The following is a 27,894-nucleotide window of genomic DNA, read 5'->3' as shown; positions in this document are numbered from 1 at the left end:
AGCTAAAAAGTTCGTTATAACTATTGGAAAAAAAATCCATTTCTGGAATGTAACTTTGTTATTTTTCATTACATTTAAATTATTGACAAAATGCTTCGGTTGTGTAAAAGGGAACAGGATACATTCCGATTTTTATCGCCGTCCGCTTGAATATCTATAATTTATATTTTAAGTTAGACCAAACATCATTAATAAATGTAAATTCTCGATTTATGCGCGACGCGACATGCGCTTAATTCGCAACAAATTGAATTACGTCGGTCGTAAATTCTTCGAATTTGTTTAAAACCCAACGGTATAAGCATTAACTCAAACTGAATAATTTTTTTTTTTTATGACCCGAAGTAATCTGTGACAATCTTTCCCGTTAGAAATCAATGTTACGCTTCGGCATGAGAGAAACACAAGCGTTTATATTCTTTAATATTTATTTACATAGCGCATATCAGGGTATTACATAGAGAATTTGCATACTTATCTATTTATTTATTTATTCGTTCAGCTCTTGTTATTTATTTAGTTTTATATATATATATAGATAGCTTACTTCACAGTATAAGCTGCCTAATAATCGGCTCCATACATCTTCGCTCGCCCTCCAGCGAGAGGGTAAGAGAGCAGCGTGCATACCAAAACAACTGTAGAGAGATTAAAAAGCGACTTTTAATAAAGATTCAATCGATCCTGTGTGTGGAAGGGAGAGAGAAAGAGAGAGGGAGACAGAGAAATCTCTCGAAACCCCTCACACCATCCCGCGGCTATCTCGATCTTCCTAATTTCGATAAAATATCTCAGGAATGCACCTTATCACTCTGATGTATCGCATGTATCGACATTCCGTACGAGTACGCGAGAACCCGAAAATTAATATTAAAATATCTCGTATTAATCGAACGGAATTATTTTGGATAACGTAAGAGCTCGTCAAGGACATTGTCATCGACTATCGATCGACCTCGCGCATCCGAGGCAAATCCTGAAAGATGCATCTCTGTGATGTTTATTCCTTGAAGAGGAAGAATCTAGTGCTACGCATCTAGTAATCGTAACAGTAATCTATGTTTCCCTTCGTCGTTTTAGCTTTCTAAGTGAAAGGACGACGGTCTCTATCGTATCATATCGTGTCGTTTACGGATAGACAAGAATGATCGTCCGTGAAATCGCGTCTCGAATCGATCGCGAGGAACTCGGGGGGGGGGGGAAGGGGGAGGGAACCTCTTCTTCGCGTCCCCCGACTAACCGTTACGAGGATTACGGTCATCGTCACGTTGTCCATCGCCGTTATCCGCCGAGGAACGTGAAATTGGAAAACGCGACGCGAAAACTTCCATCGCTGCTCCTCGCTGAATTTTTTTCTTCCCCTTATTCCTCGCCGTTGATCCTCTTCTGCACGTGACCCAGATACCGCGCGAATCCCTCGCTGGCGTGCTTGAGAATCGTCAGGCCCAATCTGAACTTGATCTCGGCCACCTTCTTCACGAAGTTTAGAAGGCTGAAGCCTCCCGAAGGCTTGTTCGTGGTCGAGCTGTCGAACCACTCGACGACCGAGTCATCAGGGTCCTTTTCGACCGATGAATGCGTGGTATCCTTATCGGAGGAATTCTCTGGAAAGACACTGGTACCACCATCATCCGTTTTCCCGATCGTGGATGTCGCGGGGATCTCCGTCGTTCCCTCTACGTTTCCCACGTGTCCCGTGGTAGTTTTCAAGGTGGACTCCTTCAGACGCGTATTAATTTCCTCCTGCTGCTTTCTTCTCTGTCCCTCGAGATCCTCCACTTCGTTATTCTCGCCTTTGCTCTTTGTCTTCTGCGGCACCTCGCCACCCGGCAACGCCGAATCGATGATGTCCAGAATCTCGTTGCTCAGATCCTCCTCCTTCTCCATTTCCTCCCGCTCCTCCTCCAGCTCGCGCTTCGACGGTATCACCTGTATTACCGACTCCCTCTTCGGTCTGGAATGTCGCCCTCGGCTGCCCCCGACCTTAGGGACGTCGCGCTTGACCTTGAGCGACCGCGGGCCGTGCTCGACGGCCACCGCGGTCGGCGTTATCTCGATCTCTTCATATCCGTCATCCGGTCGATCGGTCGATCCTCCTAGATGGCTGTAGCCGTGCAAGCCGGCCGCGTTCGGCGAGAAATCGTAGCTCGCAACGTCCCTCTCGAATTGCGTCTGTCCGATCTCGGTCGAGACGTAACCAATGCCTTTCTTGCTATCCATCGGCAAGTTCGCCGCTTTCACGTTGTACGGATACTCCTTGGGTACGTTGCCGACCACAAATTGCCGATTCGCCGCCGAGCCCGCGCCGATTTCCCCCACGGGATCCGGACGTTTGCGATCGTAATAAACCGGAGTAGTCTGCGCTTCGGGATATCGAAACTCCGTGTTTCGATATTTTACCGCCGGCTGGGTGTTCTCCGCGGTTTTGTAAACAGGAGAAGTGGACACCGCCGGATACCTCACGTCGACCTTCTTCGTCGTTTGCGTATCATACGCACCATCGTAATGCTGATATTGATAATAATTGTTGTTGTAATTGTCCTTCACTCCCGGATACTTGTTCTCGTAATTCGTCATACCCTGGAACACCTTGGACAGTACTTCCTCCTCGCTCTGGCCGTAATTACCTCCGTACTCGTCCATATTGTACTTGTAATTCGGCTCCACTTCGTAGTTTCTTCGGGAGATTGTGCCGCCGAAGGGATATAGGAAGTACGAGGCGAGACCGAGACCCAGACCTACCAGCGACATCACGCCGAAGCTGGGCATCACCTCGCGACTCAGGAAATTATAAATCTGAGTGCTGATCCCCTTCTGCGGTTGCTTCTTCTTGTTTTTCGTGTTTGTCCCGACTTTTGTCTCAGGCGCGATCTTCGACTCCTGCATCGTGTTATCCACCTCGGTAACGCCCTCGCTGACCTCCATTAGAGCGGGCATCTCCGTCGTCGAGCTTGGTATCGTCGAAGCCGTGGTAGGCTTACGTCTGCGAAGCTTGTTCCTCTTCCTCTTCGAGCTGTGCTTCGATCGCTTCGTTGTCGTACTCGACGCTGTTGTGCTCGCCGTCGACGTCGTCGTGGCCTCCGTTTGCGTTTCCACGTTGATCTTGGTCAATTCGGGATTAAAGTCGAACTTCAAATCTATTCTGGAGTCGTCAAGATCGCCCGTGTCCTTCACCACTATCTCGTCCATTTTGTTCTTGTCGATCTTTTCGATTTTCAAGATCGGTGCATTTACCTTGATCGGCTCTATCTCGATCTGCGTGGTCTCGTTCGCGGGCTTTTTCAGCTGCACCTTCAGCACGTTGTTCACTTTCGTACCGATCGGCTTCGATCTTACTGGCACCTCTATGAGATCTGCGCTGAAATTTGATTTAGTGCCGACACTTAAAGTGGTCAGTGATCCGGTGGTAGCCGGGGCTGAAGTAGTCGGAGTCTTCTGCGTGTCCATGAGCACCGACGCTTTTATCTTCGTAACAAACATCGGTCTCTCGGTATTCTCTGGCTTGGTATTCTGCGGAGTTGTGATGATCGGGACTGGTTTGAACGTGACCTTCTCGATCTTGCCGGTCGACGCGGATGTCTCGTTCTTCGCTGTCTCAGGTTTGACCGTCGTTCTCTTCGTCGGCGTAGGTTTCGGCTTATTCTGTTGTTGACTAGGTCTCGTCGGTTTTACCATCGGCTTCGTCGTCGTCGATTTAGGATGCGAAGTCATTCTCGGCGTGGTGACTTTCGGCTTAGAAGTGGTTCGTTGAGGCTTCTTCGTTGTAAGAACAGTCGTCACCGTAGCCATTCCGTCATTCGTCGTCGAAACACCCGCAGTCGTCGTGCGAATTACCTTCAAAGTCGTGCTTGGTGAAGTTTCTGTCTTTCCAGAATCTTGAGTAACTTTCTCCGGTCTCAAGGTAGTCGGGATCTTCTTCATCGTCGTTGCAGTTGGCTTCTTCGTAATTACAGTCATCTTCTCGGTAGTTATAACAGAGGTCAATTGCGATGTGGTCTTCTCCGCGGTCTTTTCAGACTGCGGAATCGTCTCTACCCTCTCGATCGATGAGCTTGGTCTCACCGTAAGTCGCACCTCCGTCTGGAACGGTTGCTGCGTCTTCATCTTCTCAATCTCCGGGCTCTTCACGGTCGTAGACGGCGGATTCAGCAGGATCCAAGTGGAGATACCACCGGTGGTGGTCGGATGATTCTTGTAGGCGGTAATTAGTCTCGTTGTACTCATTTCCCGTTCAAGTTCCTCTTCCGTCATCGCCATCGCCTGGCCCGGATGACTGGTCTCGAAGTAGCTGAACTTGGAATTAATTGGCCTACCGAAACTTACGCTTACAGGCTCCAAATTGCTGACTTCCGGACTGACATCTCTTATCAATAAAGAAGCATCGTTCTTCTCCGGAGATTTTGGTGTTGTCGGAATTCCGTGTTCCACCTTAATGAGCTCCTTGTTATTCACTTTCATTACATCCTTCGGGTTCGTCACATTGAGGAGTTGAGTGGCAACGGTCCTCAGAGATTGGTCCATATATTGCAGATCTTTTAAATCACGGTGGGTGTTGTTCAGTTGACCGCTGAAATAAAATTTCATCATTAGAGTTTGTTAAATATACAGAAATAATTAAATATATAGTTTTGTTGAATATTTCCGATTTAAATCTTCATCATTAATACAACGTAGCAATAGTATTTTATAAAAAAATTTAAATTTGTTGCATTTCGCATCAAATTATGTGATATTATGTAATATTTTATTTTATTTTCTATTAATTATTTGCAAAATAATAGAATATATGTACAATATTTTTTAAATAACTTTTATGAATATGTATTTACATAATTTTTAAACTATGACTAAATTAATTGGAAGATTTGCAAAACTCTCTATCGTGTTATCGCTAAACGTAATCCTTACCTTTTCTGTGCCATATTTAATGCTTGATTTTCGCATAATAAAATACTGATATTACTATCAAATATCATGAATATAATTAATTATAATTAATTAAAATAAAAAAATACTTTATATACACTGCAGAACAATGTAGTTTGAAATAAATTATTACATTTATAAAATATTTAAGAAACTGATTTTGGATTATTCTTGATATTAATTGAAATAAATTTTAGTTTAATAAAACTCTGACGAAAACGCTGTTCAAATATTATAAAAATTACAAAAAATATAGTCAAATTAAATCTTGACAGAACAAAAATTATTTGTGTTCTTAAAAAACTAAAAAAATTAAAGTGAATAAATAAAAGATAATTGTATTCTTCAAACATCCTTGCGTAATTTAAGTTTAGATATTATATCAATAATAATAAAATTGATATTTCTTTAATTATATTTAATATTCTTAATGATATATTTATTATTCTCCTTTTGTAATAATAAGATAGGATTTACGGGGATTATAGGTATAAAAAAGATAGAAATGTATATTTTTTATACAACATACATGAAAAAATTATATAATTGCTTACAATGAGTATTAGTCTTGGTTTTTAATATTTTATTAATACATATGATTGGCACAAATACTGCTAATGCCCTGAAATGCTGTAAAATTTAATTTAATCAAAATATAACAGGAAACGCTAATCATAATTTAAATATTATTATATTATTTTTTCTTAATATTACATAAAGAATTTATATAGATACGATGAAAAAAAAACGCAATATTTTCACTATTCTATTTATGACTATAAAAATGATAAGTTAATGTAACAAGTTAATAACCGTATAATGAGATATTAAGTTAATAAGTGTACTGATTATCATCTAATCTATGTAATTATATAAGAAACAAATATATATTAAGTAACATTTCTTACTGTATTGCTTGTGGCATAAAAATAAAAATAAAATAATTATTAAATAATACTTAAAAACATATTGTTTTGTGTCATAAGCAATTAAATGATTATATATAAATATATTTATATAAATTATATTTTATATTATATAGGACAAGTGTAAAAATATTAATTATTATATATTTATTTAATCACTACTCTATCTACTCTATCAAATAAATAAGTTTCATCATTAATAAATAAAAATAATATACGATTATCTTGCATTATAATATACTACATTAATAAATCCATATAATGCTAAAAAAAAAAACATAATAATCTAGTAGTTTCTTCTCTTCGCTTTCATCTAACCGCGCATCATTTTCGATCCGATATCGAACGATACAAACGATACATCTTGCGAATTCTATCCGATTAAGTAAAAGTAACTCTAAAAGCGGGAGCATACTTGCTTCATGCAAGTTTTATGCCGCAGCTTTCCTATTTTCAAAATCACCAAGCGTCACAAGGTCGATTCGTCGAGCTCGATTCATCTCCTACGCTTCCTACGTCTACTCTTCCACTCGTTCAAACGATCATATTTATGCACCGCTCGTCTGATGAAGTCCTCGAGATTCGGCGCGAAGCTGATCTTGGAGGAACGTCCTAATTCGAAGACACCTGGTATCGCCCACGGGAAGACAACCACGGCTACGCCAAGCATGCCGGCCGCCATCGCAGCGAACGGCGCCGCGGCGAGGCTGAAGAAGCCATAACCCAACGGATTCAAAAAGGAGAAATACGTAAAGACCGATGCTATCGACTGCAATACGCTGCCTGGCGACACGTCCTCATCGTCATCGTCGTCATCGTCATCGTCATCGTCGTCGGACGACGACACTGAAGAGCCCGACGATAAAGACGGACTACCACCGGGAACGCTAGGCTTACCGGTCAAACCGGGTTTGATAGCGATATTAGGTAGACTCGGCAGTTGCAAGGAACCTGGACTCAGAGCGTTATTAGACTGTCCCTTGATCGGGCCGGGTTTGACCAAGTAGACGGGCAGTTCTGGAGCGACGGCGGACACAGACGGGTTTGCGGAATTAGAACTTCCGGCGACAGATGGTCCGCTCGCGGAAGCGACGGCTGCCGGTGGATCGACCGCGGAACTTGACGCGTCATCGCCGGGACCGACGGCGGGACTATCGACTATCGATCCGGCCGGGCTCGCCGTCACTTCCGCGTCCGTTAACGGGACATTCGAGCCGGAGATGCTAATCTGAGTACCTTGGGACACCTCGACGGTCGACAGCAAAGATTGACCGGGATCGTTCCCTTGACCTGGAAATTCATCGGGATTTTTCTGAGAATCATAATAATCATGTTGACCCGGTTGCAGCGTCTCAAGCGGGCCGGAACTGTACGTTCCGGTCGACGCGGTGACGTAACTACCCAAAGAATTCTGATAGGAGAGGTCGTCGTTCGCTTCAGCGTACTTCTCGCTGTCGTCTGCGTCACCGTAACCCTGCGTCGCTAAGGAGGTCTGCTGATTCTCCGCGATCGCCGGTGTGCCACTCGGCGTAAACGTGTTCGTATTCAAGACGTGAGAATTGACGATTATATTTAGATCGGTGCACCCCTCTTTGCTCTGAATCGTATTGTTCACCTTGGTATAAGTGTTTATCATGATTGTCGGGCAGTTCGAATTGTAATTCGACGAAGGAAAGGTCTCCTGTTTGGAAGGTTCCTTATCCTCGTCCTTCTGAGAAGTAAACATTACGTGAACGTTGGGTCTTTGAACCAGATCCGAGGAGGAGTTGGAGGAAGAGCCTGAAGGAGCTGCTTGATCGACAGCCGTATCAGTTTCGGCTACTTTCAATTGCGTCACGGTTACATTTGGCTTCTTCAAGCCATCATTTAAGATATGGACCACTGTATTCTGCGTCACGTGTGTCAGGGGATTGAAAACGGTCTTGTTCTGTAGCGATGTTACATCGGACCACGAAGGAGCAGAAGGATTCGAAGAACCTATCACGTATTGGGGTCGAGAGATTGAATTCGACCACTGAATCGGATAATTCGCCTGATCTATTTCATCAAGATTCTGATTCGACGATGTATCCTGAAGATTGACAGTCTCATAATTGCTATCGTAGGTGTTGACGAGCGGACGATTAGGTTCCAAATTTTCGTAGACCGATTCGAGGACCGAGTCGATCGATGGCTTATAAACATCGCCATTATAATCCGAAAATTGTGTATTGTTCGGAACAATCGCCGGAACCTTTAACCAGTGGATGATTTTCTGCACACTGGAATCAAGGATCGGATCCGAATGATCAAAGTAACCGCCATCCGAGGACAGGATGGATGTTTCGGCATCCGGAAAACTCGACTCCTCCTCCAAGGACGAGGTGTACTTCTCGTAATTGTATAGATCTTCAATATTTTGAAGCGCCTCGTTCGGCCAGTTCTTTAAGTACTCATTGTATTGTACGGGCGTGCTATGGCTTTTGTTCCCATCACCGATTCCCTGACTCGGCGACTTCTGAGCGGACAAAGAATGATTATTCTTCGTCAGTTTGGATGTCGCGTGATTGTTCAACTTGACGGGCCTCTCTAAAGCTGCTTGCGTGAAGTGGCCCTTTGCCGGCTGTCTCAGTTGAACGACAGTAGAATCGACATTTTCGTCGTTCTTCAACTTCGTATTCGACGCCACGTTACTGGCGTTTCGTTGATTCGAAGTCGAATACGGATATCGAAGTTTAACAAAATTTCTGTGGGACGTAACTGCGTTCCCGGGGGGAAACGCAGGGGATCGATTGTGACCAACGACTTTAGATTTCGAATTCGGAATCAAGGTCAGACGCGTCTCCACATCGTGCGTTGATTTTCTTGAATTATTCAAACCGTTGCGCCGGTTGCCGCCGATGTGACGAAAAGAATCGGTGACGACACTCGGCTTCGAGTCTTCGCGCGAAATCACTATCGGATTTGTTATTTTATTCGCATTTTTACGAATAGGATTACGATTTTTATAAATAGAATAAGAAGCAACATCTGTTTGAGAATCGCTCGGAACATTCGTCCTCGCTATTTGCAAAGAAGAATCATTTAAATCCTGCTCTGTCTTCCGACGCAATGTGTTACCTTCAACGACACCCTTATTCCTTAATAAATCGGATTTAACCGAACTCAACTTCCGCAAATTTTTTTCTACAATAGAAATACCGTCATTTATCCTCCGGAAACCAGATGCACGAGCCGCTAAGAAGTCACTTCCTGAGTGTCTCATTTGAGCGATTACCGATCCGAGATTTTCATTCGAAATCACGCCGGATTTCGATCTCTCTAAATTCTCCTCGATATCCATCCTCCCGAAGTAATTCGTTCGACCGACTTCCAAGTCGGGGCTGAGTCTAGTCCGGCCCGCCTTGTCGTTCTGAATCATTTCTGAATTACCGGGGGAAGCGTGAAACGAGGATCGATGCATTTCGCTCGAGTTTCGAACAATAGCGATTTTCGCGATTTCACCCGGTACGTCCGTCCGCGAGAGATGCGGGCGAGCGCTCGTCGCTTTAAATTCCGGCATCGTCCAGATGTCGTCGATCTTGGAGCGACGAGCGCTAAACGATCGCGCCGGAGCGCGAGCGAAATCGCTCGCGCGTAAACCGACTGCGTTATGCTCGCGCGACGAATCGTCATTATCGCGGAAATGTGTGATATACGACTTTCTATTACTTCCGGAAGTCCTCGTATACCTGCTATCGTCTCGAACAATGTCGTGCGACTTGCTCGAGACTTGGACGCCTCTCCATCCCACGTCGCTCCTTTCTATCGTCTTCGCTTGCGAATCCGCGCCTGAAAAGGAAAAAGAGGAAAGAGTTAGAGGAGAGAAAGAGGAAGAGTTTTGAATGAATCTTAATGGAAAACGATTTTTTAATAACGTTGATCGCTGCGCGAATCCGTCGACACAGCAACATCGAAGCCGATTATACGATTAATAATTGTTAAATACGTGAAACCACTAACAGCGTTGCAACGCTGCGAGGATTTCTCAATGTCTAAAATTCGAACGATTGGCTAGTTAAATATTTCTTCCGTCTTAGGAAATTCGATTTTGTAAGAAAAAACGCGGGTGGTAACGTTAGCGCACGAGAAGCAACGGCGTAATTACGGCTTCACGAAGAAAACAAGTTGTTATCCGACACGCTACGACAATCGATGTCATTGAGTAATTATATGATTGATGCCTCGTATGTGTTTTCTCCATAATTGGAACATTGAACATAAATTCAATCCTTTTGAAGAAGAAACAAAACAACTCGTTTCTACATTGAAATGCAATGGAAAATAATGGTCGTAAATACACATCTATTACATAAATTATCACACCTATCAACTAATCGCTGTTTGAACATTCTTTGCTATCGCAATTAAGATACATTAAGAGATAACAGATCTGCGATCGAACAAGCATGGATCATTAGCTGCGATCGCGCCGCGAAGAAAGCATCGATTTCGCATCAAAAAAATTATCCCCTATTGCCAATTCATATTTTATCGATCGTTTCTGATCGTAACTCGAAATATTTATCTTTTACGAAATACCCACCATTCTGAGGCCTGGTATCACCTGATCCTGCTACCAGCAGGACCACCACGATCTTCAGCAGTTGCATCCGCATTTTCGCACTGGAACAAAAATCAAAGAAAAATATTTTAAGGCGAGATTTAAAAGAAGAGCCGCAGAAAAGTTCCGTGTAACTCGTTTACAAATTCCGAAATGACATTAACGAGGATGGCGCGCGACGAATTATAAAAAGACAGAGGGAACGATCCCCGCGAATCGAAACACGCGAGGCTGGAGACTGTCCTCGACACGATGACCTACACTCGAATGCTGAACCTGATCTTGAGCAACGATCTAGATTGCAGATGGATCACCGTATGTCATCAACCAGTCGAGAGGAGGAAAATACGGAGATCGCAAAAAACATCGATCTCGCGTGATCGTGAAACGAAAGGCGTGATTGCGTAGCTCGTATGCGAGGGAAGAACGGAAGTGGTGGAGTAAGTCCGCGGAAGTGGAAGGTTTTAATTTTACGACCGACAAAGACGTGACGGACGCCTGCATTAATATTCATGAAGGTACGCATAAGCTATTGCAAGAATTTGCATCCTCACTATGTACTTATGTTTCGACAGTTGTTTCTGACGATATCGTCGATGCGATATGCTTCGTGGAGTGCGAATGAACAACGACCAGTCGTTATTCCCTAATTTATGATAAAATAATACACAAGATACATAACACACAATTTATTTATTTTTTTCCTAATTTAAATCTTGCTTTATAAAATTACTTTACAAAATTATTGAATGTAAACGATGATATAGCAAATATTAAAATTCTGTATTACTAGTATATAAGTATATGAGTTTTTAAATTTTATATATTCAAGTTAGATGATAAATAAAGCCAAATATAATGATAAATATCTGAAATCTTTTTTATTTGTAATTTATAAATTTTCAATATATACGATGTGAATACAATTTTCTTCGCCCGAACATCGAGAATTTTGCAACTGCATCTGACACAACGATCGAAAACTCAAAATGCATACGATTATTAATGGTTACCCATGACGCAACTGTCGAGACAGTTGCCTCTGGCGAGTTTACACTGCGCGACGCGAATTCCTGATCACCGATTTGTCAACTAAGATCTCAATTGAAAGGACTGTTCGTATTCAATGCTCATTTCCGATTGTTCCAATCGTCTATGCACATAGAATGCGAATAGCGACATTATTTTATCATTAACGTAAATTAAGCATCTTCATTTGCACAATAAAATTCATAGAATTTCGTGCTGTTTGCGCTTACAGTGTAGATAATATAAAAATCTTCTTTAACAATAAATAAGAATCACAATCGATAGGTGTAAAGCAAATATTTATACTTAAAATGATTAATACGTAAATATAAAAGTAATTTAGAAAATTTAGTAATTTAGAAAAACTATACAACATACGGATAATATTATATATCGGTTTTATAGCAGTTATGGACACATAAGCGGCAAACTGATCATAAACAAGTGGAACGTTCCTCCTCCGGCGTTGAAATCTCCGCCAAAGGTTTTAACGAAGGCTTTCAGCTTCGGCCTGAGGGAGCCGATGCGTTATAAATTCAACATCTCTCGCACACAGAGAATTCTCTAGCTATGATCGTCGGATGATTGTCACGCCGATGTTTTTTTTACCGTTGCATTTTTATCATTTTCATATTCGTGTCTGCTAACGGTACCGAACGGGCGTCGATCTTCTTCGAACCATCGTCCATCGCAGTGCGACGCCGCGTCGTGCATCTCTCGGGGAGGGGGGGGGGAGGGGGGGGGAAACGTGTACGAGCCGAAGTGCGCGAGAAGTCCGACAAGACATTATTCCATCGGTAGAATAGCCGTAGAATGCTACGAGCGCGAATTCTACGAGCGGGGCACGTACCGTTAACCATTTGAATGTTCCCTCACGAACCAGAAAAACCGCTCGCGGCCGATTCTGTCGAGTTGCAAATAACCTTGTAAAAAGATTCTGAATGAACGCCTAACCTATTAATTAAGCAAGTCTATTAAATAAATTAATTTCTCTACAAAGTATAAATACTAGAATTTTAAAAGTCAACGACTTGAGTTTAAATTTTCAAATACTATCGATTTTTCTTTGGAAACGTCGCGCAAAGATTCGTTATTTATATTATTTAAAATTGTCGATAAAAAATATAAAATGATTTTACTATATTTAATAACTTTATTATGATATGTAATATAAACGTTTTAAATCTGTTACTGTAATATCTGTACTGTGTAATAACTACAAATTCGACAAGAAGCTTTCAATTAAGCATTATCGTTCGAGAATCGATAGTTTTATCATTGTAATGAACAGAACCGTTGCACGCAATAATAATTATTATTGCTCTTTTATTTACGCACTGACTATTTTCGATGGCAAGCATAGTAGCAATTTTCCGTAACATTGTAGCGTAAACAGACAAATGCAGTTACGGGGAATTACTCCTCCCCTCCTCTAATTCTAATTCAATTCATTCGATAACGAGTGAAACTTAATTTACAAGATAAGAAATTAATAGATTAAAGCAAGTAAGAAAAATGATAACGTGATATTTCATAAGCTCATTGAATATAACAGTAAATATTATTTTATTTTCGTTAAACCGGATACTCTTGTAAACATTATCAGCGATAAGAAAAGATATACAAACGAAGAATCATTTTTAAGCCTACGATCTAATAAAAGCAATCTTCGAAGATTATTTCGCGATGTTCCCGGGATCGCTACAAGAACGAGATCCCCGTTTCCGGGACGCTGAACGTCAGCGGAAAAGATCACGCGCAATAAAGATACGCTATTTAACAAACAAATTTGCGCTCTAACGAGCGCCGAACGTCCATCGCCGCTAGAATTAGATCATGGTGAATAAGAAACGAAACGAGACAAGGCATGGAGAACGATCGGCCAAAAGCACGTCTCTCAATCATCCGGGTCAGTAAATCGCATTAATTTTAACGCGATCGGATCGAATCTTATTCATGAGGGTAGATAAGTAGTTGGATGGAAATTTGAATCAGATATGCCTCCACCGTGACTATTTCACACAATAGATGCATTTCACGCAAAAATGCCTTTTATCGATCCTTAATTTAATTCGCATAAATAATGATAATCTTAGCTATTTTTCGTTATCAAAAAAGATGTTACAAATAACTTCACAATGTGGCGTGAAGCTAAATTTCATTACGAAAGACATTCTCACTGAAGCGTGAAAGATTAAATAATTCAACAAGGGAGAAGAAAACAAACGAAAATTGAAAGTATTTATACGTAAAAGAAATGTAACAACTATTTTCTTTTCCCTTGTAATTATGAATCTTGAAAACTTTTTTCAAAGTAACAAATAAACAATGTTTCTTCTAAGTAACGAAGTATTTAGTAATTTGTTTACAAAGAGCAACATTCCCTATAGAAAATAAGAGTGAGTTTACATTAACAAAAATATTTACATGTCGCTATTTTAAAAATTATAAAATAAATGAATTTCTTAAAAATTAATAAGTTTTTTAGATGCAAATAGATAAAAGTAGTGTTACTTTTCTATGTTTATTAAATTTAAAATTAATAAATTTGTAATTTGACGTTAAACTAATACTTATAAATAATCATAAAAAGATCTTAAAAGTTTAAAATTTTTGTAAAATAAGATTTTTTTCAATCAATTTCAAACTTATTGAGATTTATGCTATTTTCAACCATTAATGTTTATCCAATCTTATAAAAATATAGGTCATGAAACTTATTATAATCTATGCATTCATTTTCGAATCTCTTTTGGAGCATGACGTATACACTCCAAAAGTGCTCTCGTTATGTTTAATCACCTAATGAGACAATATAATAAGATACCCGTGTAACACGATTCAACAAGTGTAACATAACGTAATGATGCAAAAAAAGAAAAACAGGAAGAAGAGCAACGAGCTCCTCAGGAAGTGACTGTGAGTTGTGCAATGAAATAGATACAAGTAATTTATCAGCAATCTCATATCTTGGACCAGAGCCATGCAATGTTTTTGTTCGTTTTTGTGATCCAGCATCGTTATAATGTTCTTAATTTACATCAAGTAGACGATATCTTCGCATGTTCATTAAAATTCGTAACCGTTATAATTAAGAATGCGGAAATTCTTCATTAATTTTGAATAAATACCAATCATAATACTTATTATAAAAAAAAGATTTTTATAATATCGTAGTATTGCATTATTTAGTGAATATAAATTGTACTTATTTAAATAGTTACATATGCAATTGATATTTTTTTGAAAAAAAAAATGTTACTGAGCAATATAAGAATCCATGCAAACACAAATAGAATTTATAGTCAACATTGAAATTTTGCAATTTGGAATTAGTATTAATATTGTAAACATTATATTTTGTATACTATATGAAATGTATAAAATTAGCTATTGAAATTGGTTGTTTAGATCCTTATCATATAAATGTTTTTAAAAGCACCAATTATCTTACTTATTTTCATAAATTATTACATTTGTGCAGAGAATATTAAAAAGTATTTAAATCATGATAGAAAGTAATATTTTAACAGATTTGTATAATTCACTAAACCATGTGCGCTACTGAACAAAGTAGAAACAAACATTAAATATATATTTAATGATAAATATATATTTATCGTAAATTATCGATGTCTTACCTATGTCTCAACTGACTTGATGGAGCATCGAATCACTTCAAACGCGATTATTACACACACCCGACGATCTCACGGAGCGCACGATCGCGAAAATACGCGAAACGGCTTCTACGGCGCACCACTGAATCCGCCCGTAATTCGCGCGTGTACCTCTTCAACGATCACCCGCTCGAGAGAAAAGAGACGATACTGTCGGAAGAAACTCGAACTCAAACAACCGGAACCGCGACTGGAAGATTCGCGAGAAAAGGAGAGGAAGAGATCGCGCCGGCGAAGCGAAGAAGAAGAGTCTCTCGGAGGACGCGTGTCGACTACCCGGACGATCTTGTGACAATGATGCACGGCTGACTGGCTGCCCGACAAGTCGTGCTCGGCGTACCCAGGTTGGAGAAGGTTGGAGAAGGTTTGTAGCGGGCCGAGGAAGAGGGTACGGTGCACGCGCGATTGCCTAGCGTGAGGAGGCAAGCTGAAGGTGGAGCGCGCCTGGCCGGCGTGCGCGGGCCTTAGGACCCGTTATACCCGACGGTGCTACGAGATCCGCCCGAGTTGAACAACCTTCGCCCGTCGCCCGTCGTCGTTACCAGATACCAGATACCAACGTGTATGCTAAGCGCGAGCGAGAGGCTCTTCCGTTGCCGCCGATGACGATCGGCTGCGCGAAGTGGGTGAACTTGACGACGTACGGCAAACACGGTAATACAGTCTCTCTCTCTCTCTCTCTCTCTCTCTCTCTCTCTCTCTCTCTCTCTCTCTCTCTCTCTCTCTCTCTCTCTCTCTCTCTCTCTCTCTCTCTCCCCCTCCCTCTCTCTCTCTCCCCCCTCTCTCTCTCTCTCTCGGTTCCGCATCCGGGAAGTGGGAGGACCCGGGTCTAAATCTGATTTTCATCCCTGTGAAATCTGACTCGGATCTGACTCATTTTGAACAAATCAAGACCCGGAAAAGCACTTCGGAGGAATTTGGCAAATCCAATCATGTTGCCGCTCCTATTGAACTTATATGTAAAACAATGCTCAGTAAATGCTCAGTATTTATTATCATTATCATTATTTTAGTTGATCCAAAAGAAAATATAAAAATCATAAAGCTATATCTTTTATGATATAATACGAATCTTGAAAAAGAGTTTTAGAATTTCAGTTCCATCTGATGAAGATTGCGAACAACGTAGCGACGTTAATGTTTCGAACGTAGCTTCTGGAAGAATGGAGAACATTTCGACATCACGACAAATCATGAAATCGATGAGTGATAGCCGATTAAAATAAATCGGACGTAACGTGATTATGAGAGAAGTGGCGGCATCGAACTAGATCAGGAAGTCGACAGTTCGCGTTTGATCAGGAAGAAAAGTGAATAGCCGAACTTTCACGAATGTGGATGCTGATATCAGTATCTGCATCTATGCTCGCCCGTGAAAGTTATAATATTCACTTCGTTGTTACGATGCAATAAACATCGCAATGCTCCAGATAGAATTGATGCATAACGGCAGGATGCATCCATTTGTTGGCAGTAAAATATTTGTTGACATTTCAATTAATCAAAACGAGAACGTAATTATAAATTCCTACAAGATTCTCAGACCGGAAATAATATTCATGTTGCAGATTTTTTTATATATAAATTAAATTATTTTTAAAAATATCTGTATATGTTTAGTATTATATTTTTACATAAAAAATATATTATATTAAGAAGAAGAGAAATTTAATAAATGATTTTAATAATGATTTAATTAAAATAATTATATGAAAAATAAATTAATTAAATATATGAAAAATAAAGAAACTTTTCCTTTCGTGCTTACAGTCAAAATTATTTCGTTATTATTATTATTATTATCATATTTTATTATTGTTTAAATAATTATCCCGTATAAAGTTTGAATTGATTATAAACAGGAACCGAGAAGTGAGATACAAATTACTGTTAGTTAATAATGACGAACAACTTTGTTCCAGTCCATCCTTTACATCCTGCACACATTCTGACGGCATCATGAAGGGTTCGCTATCGGCGATGAGGCGATGCGTGATGCTAACTGATGGTTAATTCAAGGAAGTAGTTTTTCTTGAATGCGTCGGAATGCGATCGAGGATCGAGCGCGGAGAGAAGCGCACACTGAGAAAAAAAAATGCTGTTGAATCAATAGCATAGTCTAATTGGAAATAATTTTGTTAATTCAATGACATTATTATAATGAAACAGTATATCATGCATATCATGTTCTTGTTTTAATAATCAAGATCTTCGTTTCATTAATAATGTCATTGAATTAACAAAATTATTTCCAATTAGACTAATGCTGTTGATTCAACATTCAGCATTTTTTTCTCAGCGCATTTTTCTCAGCATTACAGACGACAAATATCGAAGAACGGAACACGATGTTCCCTGACTCGGCGCGGGACCGGGAGGAACCGGTGCTGGAGGAGTAATCGACGAGGAAATCCCACTCGGTCGACAAAGGCGTCATGGATTTACTCTAATGACATGCTACAAGAAACGTACTAGTGATCCACTTGTCTCGTCGTAACGCATAATCAAACGAGTCCCCGCGTTCACAAAAAAAAAAACGTTTGCTTCCACGCGGACGCGACTTTGAGATCGCCACCGTCCTTGCTTTCCATCATTCTTTTATGGCAGCTTCACAAAAAATTTATGTAACACTCACGGCGCACGGATATAATCACGGACGGACTTTTTGTTCGTAACAACGGCAGAAAATGCGAACGCGTTGTCTCTCGGTCTGTAAGTAAATGCTGAATTACGGACTTAAGTGGTTCAACCACCATCTGCGCTCTTGAAGTGGAATAATAAGCAGAGAAAGGACAAGTCATGGCATTTAGTAGCAGAAGAGCTGCTCGTAAATCTTCTCATTTTTCTCACTTACTTCTAACATTACTCGTATCGGTTATTAGTTCCAAAAGTAATTTTAAGGAAAATGTTCATTGAACACTTTTTGCGATATTGCTTGTCATTCTCTCGCGCGGAAAATATAGGATATTTATTTTGAACAAAGAAGAAATTTAAATTAGATTATTAGATTATTAATCCAAAGTAAAAAACAAAAATCAATATCCGCGATCGTTGCATCAACAACGCATAACAGTCCAATATCTGAAAGCTCATCCAAAAAGTTTTTTAATACACTCAAGAATCATTACGCAAATATGATCTTATATAAAATTTTTTTTTTTGTTTTTCTTAAGTTCCAATTTCTGAAAGTTTATCCAAAAAAATTTCTCAAAAGCATTCAAGCATCATCATATAAACATGATTTTATATAAAGTTTATATATGTTTTCCTCAAGTTCCAATTTCTGAAAGTTTATCCAAAAAAATTTCTCAAAAGCATTCAAGCATCATCATATAAACATGATTTTATATAAAGTTTATATATGTTTTTCTCAAGTTCCAATTTCTAAAAGTCCATTCAAAAAATTTCTCAAAATATTCGAGAATCATTATACAAACATGGTTTTTTTTCTTTAAAGTTTATCAATGTTTTCCTTAAGTACCGAAATATATTGAAATAAAGATACTAAAGCTTACTAAAGCTGGTAACAAGTTCAAGAGTCGAAAAAAACCAATCGCAAACCAGACCCGGAAGATACGTAATAACCGAACGTGCCGGTCGGCTGTCCCAGAATCGTCCTCCACCGCCATGGCTCTTATGTGGGACATAGCGGCACTTCTTGCGGGCTTAGATACCTTCGCCGGCTGACAGCAAGTGGAGTCGCATCGACGTCATCACCGGGGAACCATTTCTGAATTAATTCCTACGTGAGCGCGTCTCGGACGTAGATTAGTGCCTAGCTTAATGTCCCTCGAGATGGGAAACACGAGATCGAATCACCGGTCGACCGCAGATGACGTGTGCTAATATGAATTGTAAATACGAAACAGTTTAATTCATCTCTCGAGCGCTTGACAAATGAGATAACAGCTTCGATGCAACAGATCGTTAGATGGCTGGCGGGGCGTTGAGAAACAGTGAGATAATATCGTAATTAGAATTTCTAATAAATCGAATTCATATCGCCACGCTTTAGATTTTTTTCCCTTTTTTTTTTGTGTGTGTAATACCGTATATTCTCTTAGCGAGCCAGCATTGTTGCGTAATATAATTAATGGCGACTGAGAGGAAGCTTTGTGTACATGTGCGAACGTTGACATATTGACAATTTCCGTATTACTTCCTAGTCCTATTGAAAAACAAACGGAAACGGATTATTCCTTTCACTTTCTTTTCTTACAACTCTTCAAAGACATATTACTATTACATTATCAAAATCATTATTCTTAATTATGCTCTCCTTGTCGATAGACCTAGGAAAATTGCTTTCTGCTTTCGTTCCGCACGATTTTCACATTCGTCATATGCTCACGCTCGTAATTAAGATGTTCGATCGACTTACGTAAAAACAATAAATAATAATGATGAATTTCAGCGTGATCATGTATATTATTTTACATCTGTCGTGTCATATTAAACTAAACACAATGTTTAATAAATTTTAGGGATTTAGCGTAACGATAATTAAAACAGATAAATTTTGCAAAATAAAATTTATGATAAAAACGAAGATATAATTTGTTATAATTTTTAAATTTATATATTTCATAGAAAACTGTGTGAGCTTAATATACTAAATTCATAGCGACAGCAAACCAGCTGGTGTATGGCCTTGGCATTTGCATTTTGCGGTGTACAACAGGCTGTGTATACGCAAGGTCATGGTGTTACTATTCGCGATGAAGTTCAAGCAGCCGCGCTCGGTTATTATTAACCTTTAAAGTTGAATAGCTTATAACTAGTAATTAGGCCATCAAACGAAAGATCCGCATTCACAATTATCGATTTACCCCGCTATACAATGAATTTTAGAATAAAAAAGTATTCCTCCACTATAATGAAATAAAAACTATATATATCCTGAGGAAACTAGATATAATATTAATTTCTATATGTTTTTTTATGTACTTATCAATTTTTATCTTTATATTAAAGCCTATGGTATTTATGTTTATATAGATTTCTCAGATACATTATTTGTATATTAGAATAGAACAGTTACAATATCTACTAAAGAAAAGAAAAAAATTCGACATTCTTCGCATATTTTTTTATAATATAATAGTATATTATAGAGAATCTATATTTGCGATCTGTAGTCTTCGAACAATCTACAAGTGTTAAAGTTGTGTTCTAGGAAAAGATAAAATCTACAATAAAAAAAAGAAAGAAACAAAGAAAAATATGTCTTAAAACATTTCATCTTCTATACAGCAATTACTAGTCTGCGGAATTAATTAAAATTCAAAATAAATATTTCACACAATTTTTTTACTTTAAAAACGAATCAAAACAATATGAAATTGAAAGATAATTATTTTATTTGCAATTTTTATTCAATCCAATTGATCAATGAAAAACTATAATAATGTTACCTTTTATTAATAATACGTAACGTATGTACGCATTTTTTTCGCGCTATTTATACGTTGGAAATGCGTTACGCGTAGTGAATTTTAATTGCATATTTCCGGACGATCCATTGCATCTTGATTAGACAAATAAACTTGACTTTGTTAATCATATAATATTGCACGGAATTAGAGTAAAGATGTTACTTCTTAATTTTTCGCTTATTAACGTCGAGGATGCGGAACGGAACGATGCTGAATCGGGTAGTTACAAGTCTATTTAAAAAAAGCAAGTATCATCGTAATTAATTCTATATTTTAATATGTTAATATAACACACAATCAGCGATTTATTAAAACTCCTGTTGTTGTTCTAAAATTTTTATTTACATTGCTATTTACTTTACGAGATGTCGCGTGTGTTCAGCAGTTTGTATAGAGAAGAGAGCTTGATGCTTTTTTCATATCGTTCCTCACATTATTTCTTACGATGTAGTAAAGTTAGCGTCGCGTGCAAGATAAGGTCAAGTGCAAAATGCTGTACGATTATATAGTGATTTGTACGTGTAATAATTAACTATGTTTCCGCCGTGTAAGTGCCGTGAAGAAAAAGTAACGAAGGAGAGAAAAAAAGATTTAAAAAAAATTGGTGGGCGACAGTAAAAATGAGAGAAATAATTTGGTATAATTCCTGTTTTTGTTACTCGTGAAATTAATCTTTTATATAAAAATCATTTATTAAAATAATTCCAATAAAAATTTTTAAAAATATAACTTTCACTTTATGAAAGTATAAATGATTATATGAATTGTATAAAAGATTATATCAAAAAATTATATCTTAAAAAATTTTTTGGTTTTAAATTAAAATAATATTAAAATTAAATTATTTAAATTAAATAATTATCTTTTAGATGTTTATTTGAAAGATGAATAAAAAGATCTTAAAGTACAATGGTTCTTTTTTGAAATATTGATTATTTTTGACGCTGTTATAATATATACAAATATAAATTATACAAATATAAATTTTATATTTGTCTTTACAAGTCATGGTAAGCTATTTCGCTATTGTACGTCATATTAATGAGCGTTAAATTTGATTTAATTGAAAGCAACAAATCTATCAATGTGTTATAGATCGATGTAATATCTCATTGTTTTTTATATATATATATATATATATATATATATATATATATATATAAAAATTCGCTTCAAGCGATGTGTTTTGTAATTAATGTTTGTAATAATAATTATTCCGTTACTAAAATGCAAAACAATATAAAATATCTTCTTATTAAAGAACTAATAAATGACAAACCTGTTCAATAATATATCGACATGAATAAACAAACAAATAAATAAATGAATAAAAAAAAATATATATATATAAAATTATACATATATACATATATACTATATATAACAATGTATATATGTATATATTATTTATATATATATATTTCTACGATAACGATTCCTGCTCAAGACTGCCGACTGTGGATCATATTACCGACATGTTGATCATCCTCGAACTAATAAAGGGTTGCTTTATCCCGGCGAGCGAGAAGAAAACAGAGAAAATCAGGCGCGGCATCGTTTATTCCGGAAGATTATACCGTCGGAATTTCCAATTTCTGATTACGACAAGTGTTAATTCGTGAGACGTATAGATCGCAGATGTAAAGATACCACGTTGCAAGATAAGATAGAAGAAGCGCGCAGGAAATGAAGCGATAATTGGTATTTCGACTACTGCGGCTACTATCGATGTGTACATGTGTACATGTGTACTCAGGATGAGGAAGAAAAGTCGGGATCCCGAGGTATGAACGAAACATTTCAAAAGTGAAACAAAGCTAAAAAAAAGCATTCAGCGTTCACATTCATAAGAAGTGTTAATTGCATAATTACGATTTTAAATAATTTATGAACAATAGAAGGAACGAAAATTAAGAAAAAACATTGGAAAGTATATAATTCAAAAAATATTGTCATACAAACGTACTTGTTTTATGTAAATAGAAGTATTTTGTATAGCTTATAGCTACAATGTACTCTGATGAGAGGAGCAAAGAATTAAATTTATCGTCAGCCGTTAATCCCGAAGCGCACGGTAAGCCGTGAAAGTGATCGTTAATTATTGTCGAGCTCAACAGCTCGATTTAAATGGCTTGTTTGCAAACAATCAATGTAAGAATCATCTAACAGTGACTTCCCTCATGAAATTCAAATCAAACGATCCACTTCGTTTCCTCTAACGGATTATTGAATCCTTAATCTTCACGCCTGCGAGTGCTTCATTCTCTCACCAGAGAAGTTTATGCTACATCATCGATGTTTCGTTTCTCATTCAAGATACAAATTACATTTGTTCTTAGAAATAATATATAGAAATAATATAAAACAGCGCTTGAAATAATTATATCAAATTCAGATCTCTTATAATATATCCTTCTTTGTTCTCATCTGGATGAATATTACTAAAAGTATATTATATTTATTTGAAATCACGAACACGAAAAAGTGAAATTAAAAATTAAAAATTAAAAATCGTAAAACCACGAATACCACAAAAAACTAAAATCGCAAAAAGTGATCGAAACTATGAACTATTAAAATATATTACATACATTACAAAAACTATAAATGGGCACAAAACTTGATATAAAAACAATTTTCAAGAAATCGCTTAGCACAACTTATTATTGTATTATTTAAAATAATTCGCGCTGAATATTATATTAATATATATTTTAATAATATATTTCTCATAAATTTATAAATAATAATATCTACATATATTTTAAAAAACTTGATATAAAGATTTTCAATGTATATTAGTATTCGTTATATATATATATATATATATATATATATATATAAATAAAATTTATACTCAACAATTGACGTACCTCTTTCGCGTATTGAAGGTTGAGCCGCCAATTTTCACGTTCGACTTCCACTCGTAATTCTTCTATCTTTAACAATTTCCGGGAATGCGGAAAAAATCCTGTAACTTCATATCCTAGTTCTTTCCGCAGTCCGCGATAAGGTAGGTTGATTCTGGCTGGCGGGAGAATGATCGCGCGATGATACCGGTAGTGTTATTTCTTGCATTTCAACGGGACGTTTACACGGCTGGCAAATTTATGTGCAAGACGTCCAATCTGAAAGGCAAGCCTGGTGTGAAACATGAGATTGCGCAGAGCCAACATAAAACGAAAGTAAGTCAGAAAATGTTCGCTTGTTTCGCATGTAGATATCTGTAATTCTCATTAAACAAATTGTATCAATCATATTGTTAACTAACAATTGTTTTTCTTCATACGCAAATATTATATAATTGCACGTTAAATACTAGAATCACGATAAACATCAGTTAAATAAAAAAAAAAAAAAATAATAATATGTTATATATGCTGCATTTTATAATTTCTCTCAACTGAAATTAAACATTTTGTAAAAATAAGTGATGATAAAACATGAAAATTAATAACAAATTAATAATAAAAATAGTATTATTAGATTGAAAAAATTTCACATAAACCTTACGAATATCTAATTAAATAAAAAATTCATATTTGATAAATATTTGTTCGTAATTAATTTAGGGAATTAAAAAAATTGCAATTTGAGACACGAGATAGACTTTATTTAATACTTTATTTTCAACATCTCTAATTGTTTGCACATCTCGTTATAATGGCTGCAATTTTTGCAAGATACCTTCGAGTTCTCAATTTTTCCAGCCTATTTCTCGCCCGATCGACCCGAAGGATGAGAAGGCTCCAGTTTTAACGAAATCCCGTTTCCTCCCAACAAGATCCAACCTCCTTCGTCCGTTTACACGTTATTCAGATGCACGAAGCGGAGAGCATCGCGATTAACGTCAGTCTGATTTATCACCGTTTCAGCGTGAAACCGTGCTACGTCCATCAACACTTCATCTAATAGTCTCTCTTGAATGGCCGGTGTAGACACACGAGAACTTAATACCCACGACAAACCGCTTCTCCACACCTGCCCACAGGTGTCCCAATAGATTTCACCGTAATGCGTTTCCGCAGTTTCCGTTCGGAAAAATCAGGATCACTCGTCGATTACGGTGGCACATCGTAAATTCTTCGCGCTTCGTTGTACCCCGTTCTTTTTTTTTTTTTTTCCCTTAATCGCGTGCAATAACGCGGCCTCGTCCCCGAGAGTAGCGGGAAACTCAACGTCAACTCCGCGCAATTTTCTCCGGGACGCAGTTAATCTCGAGTGTCGGGTACCACGAGTTGATTGCGACGACCAAGATCTTAATATATCAAGCTACCGGATAATCGCTTTATCGAGCGACGGCAACAGATGAGAGGCACGATGACGACTGTCTCGATTTTTGTCGTCACTTACACAGGGAAATATGCGCGATGCGACTCTAATTGATCTAGAAGGCTTTCCTTTGTCTCTTCTGAACGCGATCGAGCGTTTCTTCGTTTCTTCTTTTGTTTTTGCCGAATTGATGATTTCTCGTCGCTGGAAATTCTCTCCTTGTCAGATCGCAATTACAGATCGTTGGTCCCGTCGATTTTACGTGGGCGCATCAAGATTGAAACGATGGCATTTCCACGGTGTTATGTAGAATATCAGCGGTCGCGGCAATTATTGTAACTGTTGTTGCGCCTTTGTCGTTTCACACGACTGGCATCACGCAGCACCGCGCCGTGCGAGGTCATTCGTCCCGTAAGTAGTGTATTCCCATTCTTCTTCAGGGAACGGAGATCCACCTGTTCTAATATACCCGGCCTGGGCTTTCAAACAGCGTCATTAGTCGCGCGCCGCGCCGCTTCATCGGGATGCTCTTTTTCGTCCGCTTCGCCCCCTTCGATCCGCTTTCGCCGTGGCGTTTCTTGCTCCCGTTCTTGTGCACGCTTCAGTTGATCGTGTTTACGACGGCACTTCCGGCGACGGCACTTCCGGCCGGTGGATCCGCGCCGGTCGCTCCAATTTCCCGAGCTGAACTTCGCGAATTCCGCGAGCGCGTTATGCAAAATCGCGCGATGCCGCGCCGCCGTTACGTAAATCAGGATCCGTAAATCGGACGAGACGCGGACGTTTCCGTGGGAAAAATTATCCCGACGGTATCCTCCTCCTCGCGATCCGAATTTTCGCGCGAAGAAGCGTCTCCCTTCACCGCGTATCGGCGATTCGTAATTCCACCTTATCGGATACCCTCGATATCCTCGATTATCCTCGATATCCGAGCGGCTTTCTCTCCAGGCTCTTCTTAATTTACATCGCGATTTCCACCGGGGCGATACCACCGCTCTCGTGTCTGACGCGCGTTACAAAACAGCTCTTGCCACGCTTTGTTAGGATAACGGAAAATATCACCGAGCGCGATTTACCTGTAAATTTAATTTATTATTCTCTCCCTCGAGACCAGTGCGGCACGCGCCGCTAAATCGCCGATTACCATCTCGTTGTGCGGCCTCTTCGTTTCTTGTCTCAAAGCGACGATTTACGATAAATGGACGTTCGTTTTTACGATCCCTCGTGCAGCCGGAGGATGATATCTTGGACAATCTGACGAAACTGAAAAAAGATTCCGCCCTCCGTATCCTTTCTCCTATGATCTCTTTCTCTCGGTTCTCGTTACGTTTTCACGTAACGTAAAAACAGCGCGCGACGTTTTTCAAAATCCTGAAACTTTTTCTCCGCCAATGCCTCGCAATCGAAACCGTTAAGAATATATATCCTCCTGTCCTCTCGGTTGAAAAGAAATTTTCCCTCGCAATCGAAACCGTTAAGAATATATCCTCCCGTCCTCTCGGTTGAAAAGAAATTTCCCCTCGGAACAGCCTTGACGTCCGTTATTATTATTTCGGATGAGGGGAAATCGAAGCGGCGAACTACGTTTCACGACTAGTCGTAAACACGATCTACGAGAGAGCTCTTATTGGTCCCTGAAGCAGAATCACTTCGGTCATCAAGGTAATATCTTCGATATCGCGAAGATTGCCTCTTCCGTACCCTCTAACGCCTTGTTAAATTCGCCGCCGATATTCCCCGTATAATTTTACGAGTCTGTCGAGACAATTTCCCCGAGCTCTCTTCCTTTCTCTCCTCTTCTTTTTCCTCTTGTCTGTTTATTAGATACGGACACATTTATTGCGCTTACGATGTCGACAACGTTTTCTCGATCCTCCTCGCGGTATCGGCTCGGCTCCTCTTCGGCGGTTTCACGTGGCTGGGCTCTCGACAGTTATCGATACCGACAATTCGACGTGCGGTCCTGATCGATACCCGATACTCTTTACCTCCCCCGCGACCTCCTCTTCCGGAGCGGTGCGGCTTACTTCGCCCCCTTTCTCCTTACTCTTACCCGGTTATCTGCCGCCGCAGCGCGCGACGATATATATCATCCGACTCTTATTAAAAGCTCGCGCCCGTAAAACATGCCGCACGTTTCGACCTCCGACCTTTTCCAGTCTCCTGGATCCTGTTTCCATCCGGCGTTTCGTTCGCCTCGTCGCGATGATCGAGCGTCACAGTCCTTCTCCTCGCCGACAAACGGTCGTCTCACCTCCCCCATTGTCCTGCCATTGAAGCCGCGTCGTCGACATGACGCACGGAGTATCATCAACGGAGTTACTCTTCCACATTTCTGCACCCGCTCGCACCTTTGTCCCCCCGAACCTCTTCCTTATTCACGGCTTCCAGAGGGTCCAATTCAACGAGGATCAATTTTTACGCTCGTCAAAAATGCCTCAGACCCCCCCCGTGATTTAACCCCCCCCCCCCCCCCGGCTTCGCAGCTCCCCGTTACTCGCGCTCAACAGCTTCCTCGACAATTTACATGCGGAGTTACAGCTACCGTTGTAATTCACATAATGGACGAAAATGGGTGTAATATCATAGTTTGAATAGTTTGAACAGTCAATCACTTTCTGATGGAATTCTTCTGGAAATCCTCGGCGATTGTGTGACTCGTTCTCACCCCTCCGAGCTTTCGTCGCCGGCAAGTAAAGTGATGTAATTTTGCACTCGCACTACTTTGTTTTTACCTCACCGGTTTGGATATCAGCATTGTCTGCGGGACGCGAAGTCTCTTGGCTAACATCTGTACTCAACGAACGCCGGGATACTACCGAGACGAGCTGAAGATTGCTTCTCCTTTGTGGTGCAGACAAGCTTAATTATGGGAACGCGGCTCCCTTTTGCCTACATCATTCACGGCCTCGTTCGTTTAGTATTCCTTCTCCGTGTCATTATGTCAACGCGGACACTTTCCGCACGATATCTCTCTCTCTCTCTCTCTCTCTCTCTCTCTCTCTCTCTCTCTCTCTCTCTTTTTTTCTCCGATTCCTTTCTTT

General features: G+C 39.2%; 1 protein-coding gene across 5 annotated transcripts; it reads right to left on the bottom strand.

Moving 5' to 3' along the window:
- Positions 1-393: 393 nt before the first annotated feature.
- Positions 394-27,306, bottom strand: LOC105424031 (uncharacterized). Of its 5 annotated transcripts, none has more exons than XM_089077610.1 (4): positions 23,452-23,513; positions 10,417-10,496; positions 9,563-9,662; positions 394-4,567 (listed from the first exon to the last, which is right to left on the bottom strand). In XM_089077610.1, the coding sequence occupies exons 2-4, from the start codon at positions 10,487-10,489 to the stop codon at positions 1,363-1,365; spliced, it is 3,378 nt and encodes a 1,125-aa protein (XP_088933736.1). In that variant the 5' UTR covers positions 10,490-10,496; positions 23,452-23,513; the 3' UTR covers positions 394-1,362. The 5 variants fall into 5 exon arrangements, with proteins under 5 accessions (XP_088933736.1, XP_011632365.2, XP_088933733.1 ...); XM_011634063.3 differs by lacking the exon at positions 23,452-23,513 and adding an exon at positions 15,105-15,698; XM_089077607.1 differs by lacking the exon at positions 394-4,567 and adding an exon at positions 24,266-27,306 and having other exon boundaries at positions 4,584-9,662; positions 23,452-23,706.
- Positions 27,307-27,894: the final 588 nt, after the last annotated feature.

This window comes from Pogonomyrmex barbatus, unplaced genomic scaffold, assembly GCF_055798465.1.
Source record: "Pogonomyrmex barbatus isolate J1 unplaced genomic scaffold, ASM5579846v1 scaffold2, whole genome shotgun sequence".
Lineage (NCBI taxonomy): Eukaryota > Metazoa > Arthropoda > Insecta > Hymenoptera > Formicidae > Pogonomyrmex > Pogonomyrmex barbatus.
This window is presented reverse-complemented; position numbering and strand designations above follow the sequence as displayed.

What these genes read in the sequence shown, in the direction of transcription:
- LOC105424031 (XM_089077607.1), bottom strand. Translation starts at nt 10,489, where the DNA reads ATGCGGATGCAACTGCTGAAGATCGTGGTGGTCCTGCTGGTAGCAGGA. An exon ending in TGATACCAGGCCTCAGAATG is followed by an intron (nt 9,663 to 10,416) that starts GTGGGTATTTCG and finishes TTTCCTTTTCAG; the next exon opens with GCGCGGATTCGCAAGCGAAG.